Source organism: Osmerus mordax, chromosome 14 (assembly GCF_038355195.1).
Source record: "Osmerus mordax isolate fOsmMor3 chromosome 14, fOsmMor3.pri, whole genome shotgun sequence".
NCBI lineage: Eukaryota > Metazoa > Chordata > Actinopteri > Osmeriformes > Osmeridae > Osmerus > Osmerus mordax.
The window spans coordinates 10,443,960-10,458,499 of record NC_090063.1 but is presented as its reverse complement, the minus strand read 5'-3'; the positions used below and the strand labels follow the sequence as shown (position 1 = coordinate 10,458,499).

Sequence of the window (14,540 nt, the reverse complement as noted above, 5' to 3'; positions counted from 1 at the left end):
GAAGCTCAGAACCAGACCTTGGATTCTTTATACCCTGTACTAACCTAATCTAAGACAAGGCAGTTGTAGAACCAGTTAAGAGACAAACTAACCATTCAGTGCTTGGGTAAAGCTTTTTTCCATGACAATTACAAACTACTCAAGTAGTATCCAGAAATATTGACAAGCTGTAATGTATGACTAACTAAAAGTCCGTCACAAAAAATACCAATGACAGTCAATAACAGGACCACTCCCAATATTCACATTCAACTTGTTAAACAAGTTTGGGTAATTGCAGTTTGCTGCATCAATGTCCCTTAGCACAAAGCATAGAAATTAGTAATACAACACACCTTAATATATAAATTGTGTATAAGCCCCCTCTCTGGTTCCCCACAACCAGAGAAAAGATACAAAGCAGTCCTTGAGAAGCTAGCTAATAGCTAATTACTAACCTGCTCTCCACCTTCTGGATGATGACGCAACGATTGCAGAGAGGACACGCAAACTCTGGATGGTCGGCATGACTGTAACCTAAAAAGAATATCGTCCAACGTTGGATACCACCTCACACTCTTTCAACAAAACAATGGCTAAACCATTATCTCGACATTTTGTTTCTCGACCTTTCATCTGCCAGACTTAATAGTCAACCCAGTACCTTGCAGATGTGACAGAATGGAATGGCTCTTGTGGTATAACTGTTGCTTGAATAAGTAAACATCTGATTTAGCTGGTTGGTTTCTGACTGCCATTTGTTTTGGAATAGGGTGAATTCGGGTAATCTGGGACATTGGGTAGCCTAATGTGGGACACCTAAACTCCAGAGCGTTTTCTTCCCTGCTATGACAATGTCTAGTCCACAGAACTTTTAGCATGGATGTTATGTGACTGAAGTCACAAAACGTGATTGGTGTGGTGTCACAGAAAGGGTCAGGGCACTAGTCAATCAAGCTCCGATGAGAAAATGCATGCAAAAAATGTCCCAAATTACCCATTTCACCCAACGTGTAACGATGTGTTTTTTGTGTGTGTGTGTGTGTGTGTGTTCCAATCACAAGCATTTCACGACTGGATAACTGGAATTTAATTTTTTTGTGTCCGTGTCTGACTTGATCTCTTCATGTGCCAATTGCTAGTGCAGTGTTGGATAACTTGTTTTTATGTTTTCCACAAGACCTTTAAAATGAACACAGTCTTGCGTAATTTTTGTTTATATTTTATTTGAATACATTTACTATTATCTGCTTGCAAGATATTTTTGTCGGCATATCATTCAAAACTTTTCTAATACTGTGATATCAGCAACAATGAAAGTGCTTATTTGCCGTAAAGTTAATTAAGTCAAATTTAAATTTGACTTAAATTAAATTGGACTTCCAGTCTTCACTGCTAACTGGATACTTACGTAAGAGTGTCTGCTAAATGGAGAAGAAAAGAGTTGCTTGCAGGTGCTCCACCCATTGCACCGAAAAATCCCTCAGGGTTATGACGATACGCTTGTGACATTTGAGGCTGGTATGTCAGATGACACTGAAAAAAACTGATTCTAAATAGTAGGCACATTGTCCATAGCTATGATTCAGAAATGTGAACCCCCGACCTGTAGACTATCTAAAAGTAGCTTGCACGTAGCCTATCTAAAGGTAGCCTACACCTAGCCTATCTCAAAGTAGCCTACACGTTGTAGGCCTATCTGTGACACCTTTGACTCAGAGTACAAAATGGAATTCTGACTGAATCAAACAACACAGCTGCAGGCTAGTTTGATTATGACTGCACTGTATTTTTAATATTGCCTTGTTTTAAACTGAACAAATTAATATTGGCATTTATTAATGGTATCAAAATGCACCTGCCCCTAAACAACAGCAGAAGGAGGGACAAAACAGGAACCAGGGGAACATTTTGAAGTAATGTTGATAGTGCATTCAGCATTTATTTGGTCAGTATTCTGTATTATATAATGTATATGAAACATTTGCAACACATGTCTGATTTATATAGCCTGTGTAATGAAATAGGCTGTAGAATGATTTTCAGATATATGCCCAGACAGAATCCCACCCTGTTGTCATATCGCATCATAATAAAATCAGGGTCCATTTTTGTTTCCAGGATGAATTTGTTGTCAGTTTGGTAGGCTGAAGGATTGTCTGACATAAATAATATAAAGAATGACATCTAGTGGCTGTATTGACTAGTTGCATGCTTTGTGATAATTCCATAGATCTGAGAAAATGTTACCACTAGAGAGTAGTCTAGAAAACCTATCACCATTATTTCAAACTCACTGTATTATTATTTAAACTTGTTTTTACTGGTTGTATCACTAAACAAAGCAGAGAAACAGCAATTTTTTGAAGATATAATAGATTAGAGGGATTTTTTCAGGATAAAATAAAATAACATTCTGAAATACCAGCAAAACATTGCAAACAGAAAACAGATGCCCTTTGAGTAAATATGCGTCAGCCTCCAAGGCATTTCTGAAAGATGATGAAAGTGGCCCCAGCCTTCACCCCCAGTACCCCCAGGCATTGGTCATCCTTAACGGGCTTGCCATTGAAGACAAGGTTCAAGCATCCTTCGGTGGGTTGTCTCTTCTTGAGGTACTTCTGCTTGAGTTTACCGATGGTGTCAGTACTCTTGAGGATCAATGAGGTGCTTTTTCCATTTGACCCCGTAACAATCTGGACTGGGAGACGAGTGATGTGAGAGGGTTTGCTGACAACACGCAGAGAGGCATGATTTGTGTTTTGAAACCTTAAATCATATGGAACAGGAAGTGCTGGGTCTCCTTTTGGACAGTTTTGGAATGTTTCTGGTTTGCCCTGAGAAAAGAATTGAGTAGAAGAGAATAAAATAGAGCAAGCAGACAGACAGAGACAGAGATGGTGAAAAAGAGAAGAAAGAGAGAGCAGAGAAATTACACATTATTATTCCTATTCATATCCCGTTTTATATGAAATACTACCAAGTTTAGGATGACTAAGAATGAATAGAGAAAACACCTTCACTGTCTGAAGAATGAATCAATTATGTTATTCATTACTTTCATTTTCTCTTCAGTCAAACAGAAAGCAGGTCATATTTGCAAGTCATATTTGAAAGACGTTTTCAGACCTCTGAAAATCACACGCTACAATATCAGTGAACCTATCAAAGTTGTGTTTGTGTAGCCCTTATTCAAACTAATGTCACAGAAAGCGTCTCATAGACCCATAGAACTGCACCTAAACCAGCTCAAACCTTCGAAGAAGACAAGGAAAAACTAAAAGAGAAGAATGGAAGAAACTTTAGGAGGAGCAATTCAGTGAGGGATCCCCTCTTCTAGAAACAGTCAGTCGCACAGAGAGGTAAAGACCATGGGCTGAATACAATTACGCAGCAAGAGTGGAGATAGAAAAGTGAAAATGGATGGTGAAACACAGAAATACAGAATCAAAACGTAAGCATGATAATGCTTATGTTATGAAATACTTGAAAAGCTATTTACATTACTGAAGAAAAACTCAAAACTCTTTACCACTGGAATGCATGATGTTGCCATTCTGATTTCTGCTTGCTGAGGGTATCCTACTCCTTTCAGTGTCCAAATGATCTTTCTGTTTGTTTCGGTTTATCGTGGTGCTTTATATACAGTACGCTATCGCAATGGTAATCCCAGGTCTAGGGAAGTCCCTAGATTCCTGCCTTATGTTTGTTTTAGTTTTCTAATCAAAAGATACATGTCATGTGATTTCTTTGAAAACTGTCTTCTACAACTCACCTTGTAAACAAGGTCAATTGATGCAGGAAACAGAGGCAGACACAGACAGACTGAGTGACAGACAGAGTTTAGACTGTGAGGACTTGTGTCCAAATCCTTCCCAAATCCTCGACAAACCAACTTTTAGTGATATAATTACTTCCAATATACATAGTCTATAATTTTGTAATGACAACTACAATCTAGGAAACCATGTTTTCAAACAGTGCATCGAATGTTTTTTAGAAAAATGCCGTTCAAACCCTCAACATTCTAAAACCCACTCCTGTAGCCTTCTTCATTGACTTTGGCCTATAGCATGTTTCTGTCATATATTTTATGGTATTATAGATGACAGAATGAGGGTGGAGTTGGTCCAAACGTTGTCTACTGTCCACAGTGACTGCTCACCTGTTTGTATGCCCACTAGCTTCACCAGACTGTCGTTGTTTTTCTCATGGAGTTCAACCTACCAATGGATGCCTGGGAATAATTTTCTGTATGACCCAGGGTATAAAGCCCTTTACAGCCATCAGGTGTTTTATTTTCATTATGCTTTATGTGGTAACTGCAAAGCCAAATTGTGTTTCTCAAAGCTTAAGGATGTCAACCTGGCCTAATGTTAGAAGCATGGGAATCTGGGGTTCGAACCCCTGCCAAGCCACACCTACGCCACTGATCATCTGACCTGTGCACTTCCTGTGTGGGTTGGAATGTTAAACAGTTTCCTGAAAACTAGGTGTTTTGCTTCTCTGCTCATTCTTCGCCATACTGTTCTGTAAACGAACCCTTTGCTTTGCACATGAGACCTCAAGGCAAGATAAATATTTACCCAAGCTCGTCTTATCCACGTTTTGCCATGGATGCACATTCAACCATGTGTATAATATTGCCAAACGTGCTTGGGGGGTGAGGCTGCAAATTCCTAAAGTACACAAAAAATACTATTGAAACAAAAACCTATGCAGTTTCTCTCTTTCTCTCTTTCTTGTACTGTCATGACAGCCTGAAAATGATTTTTTGTAAGACTTACTGTATGGAATACGTTGCAGACACATTTCCTTTTGTTCTGAAACCCTTTTCTTTGCAAACACATTTTTTATTCATTTTCTTTGCACTTTGGAAGCATGGCCTATGGACAGTACAGTGTGTTCCCAATTCGATAGGCCTGTCTGAAATGGTCTTAGTCTGACAAACTCTGTTCTACATTCTGGCATGGAAACATACACTGTGCTCTTTGCAAATCGTTTGACCTTTCTGAAAATAAACAATGTGTTCCTCAATTCTCTAGAGATGAAAATGAAGGATTTACGCCAACTAAATCAAACTTTTTTCCAATACCCCACTGATTACTGAGGTATCACTGGACTCATTCACTAGAAAAGCATCAATCCAAAAGTGTAAAATAAAAAGACTTCAGTTACACACACGAAAGACTGAAGATTATAAAGCTTTGTTTTGAGTTTCATTCATTGTTTCGGAGACATAACCACATTCCCAAAACAATAGAAACAATTAATGTGGGAGTTTACCAAAAGTAAAATTGCACATAGTGTGTAGATGTTATCTTTGTGTCTGTGTGTGTGTTTGTGTGTTTATGTGTCAGCATGCTATCCCAGGTGTGTGTATTTGGTGGTCTGTGCTTTGAGAGTCAAAGGCTACAAATGGGGTCCAGCTGTTGCCCAGACTTTGGCTTGGAGGTCCATTTTCCAAGCTAACAGGGGCTTCTTGGACTGAGCAGTAGTGAGGGACACTAACTGAGACAGACAAACAACCCTTAATATAACCCAAACCAGACCAGAGTCTAACAATTTAAATACTTTATACACTCAGAGGGGGGGGCAAAGTGATAATGTGACATGAAAGGAGTTTTCCTTTTTTTCTTTTAAGAAAGCATCATCATCCAATCACAACGCACTGAGAACCATGTAGAACCATGTTGTAATAACATACATGAACTACCTCAACACCGCTTGTTATGGACAGAGCCGCCGGCACACGTGTGACGAGCATGCATTGCTGCTAACGCTATCGAGCATAGACTGTATTAAAAAACGAGTCAGTGCAGATGGTTACCGAAAACAGAGCTAAAATTAGTATTTATATTATCAGTAGTGCGGTTTTTCTAGTTTTCTGTTTTAAACTACAGTGTTTTTTTTTGCTGTTGCTGTTTTTGGCTGTGATTATTTAGAATTATGTGTTTGTTATATTTAGGGCCATTGTCAATCAACAAAAAATACAAATAGGACACAGAAGTTGACTTGTTTATTCTATTCTTATTTTTATATATATTTTATTTTATATTTAAATTGTTGTATTCTTAGATTGTTTAGTTCTTAGAAATAGTTAAACTTTTGTACTTTTACTTAATTTAAGATCTGCATATGTCTGTATGTATGTTTTGCACCTCCCTGCCACAGTAAATTCCGTGTTTGTATAACATACATGGTGAATAAACCGAATTCTGATTCTGATTCTAAAATATAGACTGGTCCCGAAGAAAGGACCCTGATATGTCCCAAATTTTGCCCCACCACTTTTGGACCTGTGGTGCCACCTCTGGTTATGGATAAACAAGAGCAAAGATACTGAGAGGCCCAACGTTGAGAACTCTCAGAGAACCCTCTCCTGACCACACTCTCTTTTAGTCTCTTTCTGCCTCTCTCACATACTTACAGACATATACAGTACACACACACACAGAACCTCCCGCCAGGCCGCACAGACCCCCTCAAGAGAAGATTAGATTGATTACTTTAGCCTGGAGATTGTTATGGCCTGTATCCACAATAACCCGGACTTCCTGTTCCCACGGTAACAGTCGCACTATAACCCATGACCAAAAGCCCAATTCCCCCCCCCAACCCAAACCCACTTACCCCCTACCGCCACCCCAAACACACTCAGAGTTTCGTTTTCTTGATTTGTTCTGTGACTTTCAATGCACTTTTGATTTTCCTGAACCTGCTGACCTCAATCACAAAAGGTGGTTTCCACCTCCACGTCTCAATGACTTGGAAAAAACCCAACATATTCCTGGTTAAAAGGAAGTACAACAGATAACTACTGCATATGGTTTGGGAGAGAGAGTGAAGGGAATGATCATGGACTGGATGGTTGATGTTATTTTTAGAACACCAAATGGATTTTCAAAATATATTTACTCAACTGTAAATCAATCCCAGGACTGTTTTTAGAGCACAGTCGGTTTGAGGTAGCCTAAAAAGAGCCTAACCACAATGTACTCAAAGCATGCTTTGTACGCGTCAGAACTCCAAAAAATTGGGCGGGACCAGATTTTTAAAATATTTTTTTTATTTCTTTTTTTGTACCATCACCCGCATTTTCCTGCAGAGGCATTGAGCTGGTACCCTTTAGTGCCCATGATTTACACTGGATTTTTTCCAATAATAAACTATATCAGCAAGGAATTTGAGACTGTTTCCTTTGGGCTCTCTATGCTCCACTTAGGAGGTGGAGAGTAGAACAGTAGTGGACTATGGGAGCATCATGAATGGGGCTTTCTTCAGCTCCTGATGGCAATGTGATGTCTGTGGTCTTGTAGCTGCCATGCTTCACACACACACGCACACATGCACTCACATATGGTCTCAACCAGTCACAACCAGAGCAAAGCTAGCCTGTTATTGTGACTCATCTTAGACAAACATGCTCACACACACTTAAATATGCATTTAATCATTTTCACCCACCCCCACGCACTTGGACACATGCAACAGTTTACTAGATTATTTTTACAATGTTCGAGCAAAGAGACTGACATGTTAAGTTTAAACGGTTATCATGGAAAAGGTAGAGCGAGTTAAACTAACACAAAGAGTAAAATGAAGAAGGGAGTATGGTGTATGCAAAATGGCAAATGGGCATTTTGCAGGGGGCTCATTGATTCGTTTTCACATTGCCATACCCTACTTTGAACTAACATCTGAGCGAATATGTTAGTACATCATTGTGTGACCACACGAAAGCAGGAAAGCCAAAGCTGTCTCCAAATTACAGACCCAGTTTTCTTGTTCACGGGAGGGTAATGAATAGATAAGTTCAGTCATTTTGGTAGTCTAAACCTCTGCTTCAGTTACCAGTTACCGTGACGGTCATAACACTGCTGTTGCCGTGACCGCAGTCACTCATGTGTCATGCTTCAGAAGAGTCTGGACTAGCCAAAACATCTGGTGTTGGTGAGCCAACATGGCCAACCTGAAATAGGATGGGACCAAGGTTCCCACAGCGGTCCCTAGGAAACGCTCCAGCTGGATGATCTGGAGCAGAGAGGTCAGAGGCCTGGAGGTAAAAGTTGTTGTGGATTTATTCGGATCCAGCTTACATTTACATTTAGTCATTTAGCAGACGCTCTTATCCAGAGCGACTTACAGTAAGTACAGGGACATTCCCCCAAGGCAAGTAGGGTGAAGTGCCTTGCCCAAGGACACAACGTCAGTTGGCATGACCGGGAATCGAACTGGCAACCTTCGGATTACTAGCCCGACTCCCTCACCGCTCAGCCACCTGACTCCCTACAGCTTGTTTAGAGACAGTTAAACCTTCCTGCAGGCCTAGGCCCAGAAGACAAACCCAAGGCATCAAAAGAACAACCCATTGACAGACAAAAAATCTAGATAAATGTATTACTATATAGTGCATTTAAACACAACCAGTGTTAGCCTGCTGTACAATCAGCGAAGGCAAAATAAGGCAACAAAATAATTCACATTAATCACAAGGACACATACACAGACATAAACATACTGTAAGTAGGATAACATAAGCTATGTTGGCCACACATACACACAGAGAAGCGGACAGTGAGAAGCTGACAGAAGCGAAGTGGAAAACGGTGGAGGCTTTTTGGAGGGAAGTAGAACAGGATCAAGACATTAGTGTCAGAAACAGAAGTGACAACAAACAAATGCACAGTACAGCATTGGTGTGGTTGAACACTTGAGAAATAACAACTTTGTATTGCTACATAGTTAGAGTCTGCTACAAAGTTAAACAGAGAGAGTAAAAGAAGACAGATATAGAAATAGACATTCGGTCAGCAGATTGGAATACACATAGGGCAAACCTCCTGGTCTTTCTATCAGTCGATATTGGACTTCTGAAACCCAGTCAGGACCAGATTGAGCTCTGTGTATGGAGCACTTCACTGCTTTTTATGGCCCTCAAGAGCCCCCCAACCCCTACATCCTCCCCATCATATGCTTGCAGATCTCATCCAGAGGTATGGCCATTGGTAACATTTAGACCCGAGTGAAAATATATAACTAAATACTTTTGTTCAAATAGTCCTCAGTGATACCGTCTCCTGTGATGTTTGTGTATGACGAAAAGTCTATATTAGGTCATGTATAATCAGAGCTGCAAATATACACTATGAAACCATTATTTTTCTTTAAAGACTTGTGTGGGCGTTACACGTTTTCATCCAGATGCGTCTTTGAAAATAAGACATGCGTCTTTAACCACTTAGTTTGTATTTTTGCAAGAGCGTCATATTCTTCAGGAATGTCTGTAAACATGTGGCAGTCTGTATCTTTCTACAGCGCCAAAGTGTTTGTGCAAGGATGCCTGTGCAGTTACAAGGCGACACACTGTGTAACGAAAAAAACACATGCCTCAGAAATGACTGCCAAAACATGACTGCAATCTCACTTGGCCAACATCCAGTTTTTTACCAAGCTGCCTGTCTGTTACTAATCAAAAGCAACTGGAGAAAGCCTCTCCCAGCTTGGAGAGAAAGAGAGATAGAGTGGGGTGGGTGGGTTGGGGAGGGGGCGGAGAGAGATAGAGAGAGAGAGAGAGAGAGAGAGAGAGAGAGAGAGAGAGAGAGAGAGAGAGAGAGAGAGAGAGAGAGAGAGAGAGAGAGAGAGAGAGAGAGAGAGAGAGAGAGAGAGAGAGAGAGAGAGAGAGAGAGAGAGAGAGAGACGCCAGGCAAGTAAGAGAGGAGGATAGAATTGAGTGACTGAAAGAGAAGGATTTGAGATGACAATCTCTACAACAGTGAGAAGAAACAGGAGGACTGAAAAAGAGGAAGATTACTAAACAAGTGAAGCCTGCCTAGATATCCTGGGATCAGCCAGGATGTGGATGTGACTCAGACTCCCTGTCAGGAGCCACGAGGAGGGAGTGGAGGATGGAGGAGAGAAGGGGAGGAAAAGCACCGGCCACCCCCCTCTCTCTCCAACACTACCCCTACTCCAGGCGCTCGTCGTCAGCAAAAACCCTAATGTGATCAAGATGGAAGCTGTCTAGAGATTTTTTACAATGGTTCCAGAATTGCGCCTGCCTTCAGGGTCTCACATTACCCAGCGCTCCTTTTCCCTGGTAAAGGTACCGACAGTGACTGATTTGGACCTGCCAACCCTTTAGGACCCTGAGTTGGGATTGATATCATAGGTGGAAGATAAAGGAGTTTTATTTCTGAAGAGGCTTTGTGGATTGGATTCAAGTGTCACTTAAGTGAAGGACATCTCACTTCAGATTGTGTGAAGAGACTAATTGGAATACTAACTCAATTACTAAAGTACTGCCACTCTCTCTTACCCTATGATATTGTTTTTCGGAACTATGGAAATGGAACTGTGCTGAGAGGTGAATGGATTATTTTCAAACTATAGTCATGCTGCTTATATCATGGACTGCAATGGGAATCTTCTGTGACTATGGTCAAGTACTGACTATGGACTACAATGTATGACCATATAAAGAGTAAATATTTCCATGACAAATATTTGAGGATACATGTACATCTTTTTGCTGTGGTGAGAACATTTGATACACTTTAGTTTCTACAGAATTCCTCCTGGCATTGATATATATTTTTTTTTTTATCCCATTTTCCGATTTGTGTCAGCAAATAATTCTTGCAGAGGTCCTGAAAACACTGGATTTACAATTAAGATGGAAACATTTGTCATAAATCTTCTCAAGACCATTCCCTCAAGAGAAAGTGACACATTTATTTCCACAAAACAGATGACACACATGCAGCAGTACATTCAGCCACACAAGCAAAAATCTCCCCACACACTCTCCTCTGACTCATAATGGGAAAATTAGTTTTGCAAAGCCGATTTATCGGCTTGTAATACATGTCAACAGAAATGTCATATTAGACACAAACAACTCGTTTCCTTTGAAAGTGTTAGTCGGTGTGCCGTTAGCGTACGAACTTGTGATAAACAGGCCGTGGAAAGGGCTCATAACGAATACGCTAATTTCATGTGTTTTCTTTTGTAGACTGCTGAACAGATGTATGAGGGAATACTTTATGCTCCGAGCAGCTGTCCCAGGAATTATACGATCTTCCCGTCGCAAAAACCACAGTCATTAGAGCTGTCAGACTTCAGTCGTCACAAAATCACAACCGAAGCAATTTGTCTACAGCGCCGGATCTATCAAGAGCATGTTGCCGTCTCAAACATTAAAAAAAACAATGCTTTAACTTTTGAGATACTTTAAACAAGAATGCATTTTCTTGAAAATTGTCGTTTAAATTATATGACCAACATATTCCGGGGTTAGCGTTGATTATTTGTATATGTATTACATGTAGCCTAAATATTATTTTTGTGTTACTCCCTAGTACACATGACTATAGATTTTCTTAGAACTACTGCTTACTTTAATATGGTGCTGTGAAATATATATAGGAGTTTTTTTTGCTGCATCATGTGCATGCCTGTCTCCTTCATCACAGAACTTCTCAGTACTCCTTCCAAAGCTAAAGAGACATTCTCAGCCAGTGACTACAGCCAGCACAGAACCAGGCAGTGATTCTAACAACCATGTTATGACGCGCTAGAGAGTCATGCGAAGCCAATATGTTTTCTTGCTCACGTCAATGTACAGACAAATTGCCCAGGCCCCTTGGAACATTTGGACTGTCAATCACATTTGTAAATTCCTCCTCAGGATCATGAGCTTGAACCGTTTATGTGGGAGCCAGGGCCAAGCTTGCCAGTTCTCCTTGTGTACATTTTGTCTTGATTCGGACTGTTAAGTTTTTATGTGCGGTAAATGTTTGGGGTCTAAACCTGTCACACTTGTTCTTTGTCCAGGCAGTTTAAAAAGTATATATATTATTACTATTATTATTATTAGAAATGTCGAAATACAGAATGTCTTCATTTTGATCTCTTCCTGCCCATGTCACTGATTGCAGATAATTAATTTCCAATGAGCAGGCTGGAAAAACTGTTCATGAAAGTCATGGCTTTTCCATGTGTGTCTCTATACTACTGGGAGTCATGTCAGCTTACAAAGGCACAGCTGAGTTTACACATTCGTAGTGAACACAAGAGGGAACATGATTGTGCACACCCTTCTTTAACTTCTTCCCTACTCACTCAGCTATTTACTTTCAAACTGTAACATTATTCTCCATATTACCCTCAGCAAAGTCTGTTAGGTCCATACAGAATTTAAGCACTTGAAATTGAAGTAACTGCTGCCAACCCCCTTTTTTCTTCTCTTACAGGAAGTTTAACAGAGCTGTTCCATCGTTTGGATTTGTCTACGTCTTGAACAGAACTCTTTATGGGCTAGCTGTGGACTTCCGCCATGCCTGTAGCTCTACGGAAAAAGAGTTGGGAAGATCATGTGACTCACCGCTCGGGATTACAGTACAGCTACGACGACCTGGACCTGGTCTGTTGCCATGACGTTGGCAGTGAAGGGCCTCTGGTTGGTACGGAAGGGTTCAAGCAGGGGCGGCGGGCGAGATGTGCCTCCATGCCGGAGTGCTGTCATAAGTCACTCCCTGATGAGACGGTTCAAGGGTCAGAGGTCATAACCCCCAGTTTTGTGAATGCGAATACAGAATTAGGGTGTATGGAAGTGGTGGGTGACAGTGGTACCACTGTGGCTCCTGTTTTTCATGAGGGCTCACAGGAGTCCCATGAGGGCTCAACAGAAGTGGTGGATGTTGACGATGTCACCCAATTGTTACATGAGTCGGGAGAAGGACATCTAAAACAAGCACACACGGAGGATTTTACAAAGTGCTCATCTCTCTCCAACCCCTGTATGGATCACAGCATCTCTCTAATCTGTATAGTCCATAGTAGCCATGATGAGGTAAGCATTCTAGACAGCAAATGTGAGGATGGTACAGACATGTTCAGGAATCACGACTTTGGACATGACAGATTCTTGACGCCTCAGTCCTCATTTGTTGGAGAGGAACAATGCGTCTCTGTCTCTCCGGACAATAGACTGTCACTGACCGATTCAGCTGGTGGACCACCAGAATCGCAGGAGACGAGGGAGGGCAATACCAACTGTCAAGCAAGACCTCTTCAGCCCTCAGGGTCTCCACAACCCACCGCAGCTTTTTCTGAGCTGGAACCGCAAACAGATCATCCAACACTGGAGGCAACCAGGATTCCTGTCATGGATCATGAGGTGGACTTTGGTGGGTTACTGAACCGATCAATAAAATCCAAGATGTGTGGAAGAGATGTCGTGTCTGGCAGAAAAGTTAATGCTGATATGACTTTAGAAGCTTTTCATTCAGTAGAGATAGGGAATGGTGACCAGGCAGAATGCAAACATAGGACAGCTGAGGTTTGTGGGTTACAAAGGGAATTAGACGGTGGTCAAGCAGACCAAGATCATCACTGGGACATAACTTTGATTGATAAGGTACAAGGTTGTGAAACCTTTGTAGACCAGACAGTGCTAGAAACAGAAGACAATGAAATGGCAGAAATGGACCCAGCCCAAGTGGAGCACAGCCATAGAGAACAAGCCCACCAGAAAATCACAGACAGCAATGGAGCAACCTCATCTGCTGATAACTGTGTTGAAATTAAACCAAAACTCAACCAAATCCAGGAAGCGGTATTAACCACAGAGAAAACTCATTGTGATTTGACAAAGAGAAGCCCTAATGACCCCCGAATGGAGAACACAAGGGGTTCCACTGCTTCCAAAGACCGTTCTTTTTTAGTAAAACCATTACCAGACTCTGAAAACATAGTAGCACCTCAAGATCAAGGCCTTCCTAATGGCGTCAGTTCAAAGCTGGACACCATCCATGAGGTTATCCACCATGAGGTAGACGAAGGCCCTGCACTCCTGGAGAACCCATCAGAAATGGCCTTGGAATATTCCACCCATTTTGTGAGCCAGCATCCGAATAGGATGCAAGTCGATGTCATCTTTGAGCAGAATGTTCTAAACCAGACTGCATGTCCCGAGGTGACCAATGACAAGGCCTCACCAAAGGGTCACTATGGAAACCAGGCCCCAGGCAGGGCGTCAGGTGAGTCACCCGCATTAGAGGTGGCAGATGGTCACAGAGAATGGGAGAAGCCTGCGGATAAACTTTCTAAAATAGAGGAGATGGAGATGCTAGCGCAGCTTGGCAACCCCCACAGCCCTCATCTGGTTTCTGAAGCTCCAGAGGGGAGAAGAGACTCTGAGAGAAAGATGGAGGATAACCCAGTGAAGGTGCGCATGAGAAAGGTATGTGAAAAAGTTTACAATTGTTTTGGGGTTGGTACTGTTGGTATATGGTAACTGAAAGAGCTTCAGTTAGCATATTAGCTGTATGGAGTTACACTTTCGTTTCAAGAAAATTTGAAAAAACAACATCATCGTAAGACGTTTGTTGAAGACTGTTGTTTTGATATTTGCACATGAAGACGTTTTACTAAAGGGAGCAGAGTCTTCGAAAGCAGTTCCTTTGTTATATCAACATACAATCAACACATTTCTTGGGTGCTGAATGTTATGAAGCAAATCCACAAATCTTTTCGGTACCGCACTCTGGCCATCCTCT

At 41.3% G+C, this 14,540-nt stretch overlaps 1 protein-coding gene across 1 annotated transcript in view; it reads left to right on the top strand.

Moving 5' to 3' along the window:
- The first annotated feature begins 12,316 nt into the window (after positions 1–12,316).
- The window catches only part of dlc1 (DLC1 Rho GTPase activating protein), a 69,270-nt gene continuing 67,046 nt past the window's right edge, over positions 12,317–14,540 (top strand). Inside the window, exon 1 of the mRNA XM_067250055.1 lies at positions 12,317–14,224. Within this exon, the coding sequence (XP_067106156.1) occupies positions 12,317–14,224 (1,908 nt within the window). The remainder of the gene's footprint in view (positions 14,225–14,540) is intronic.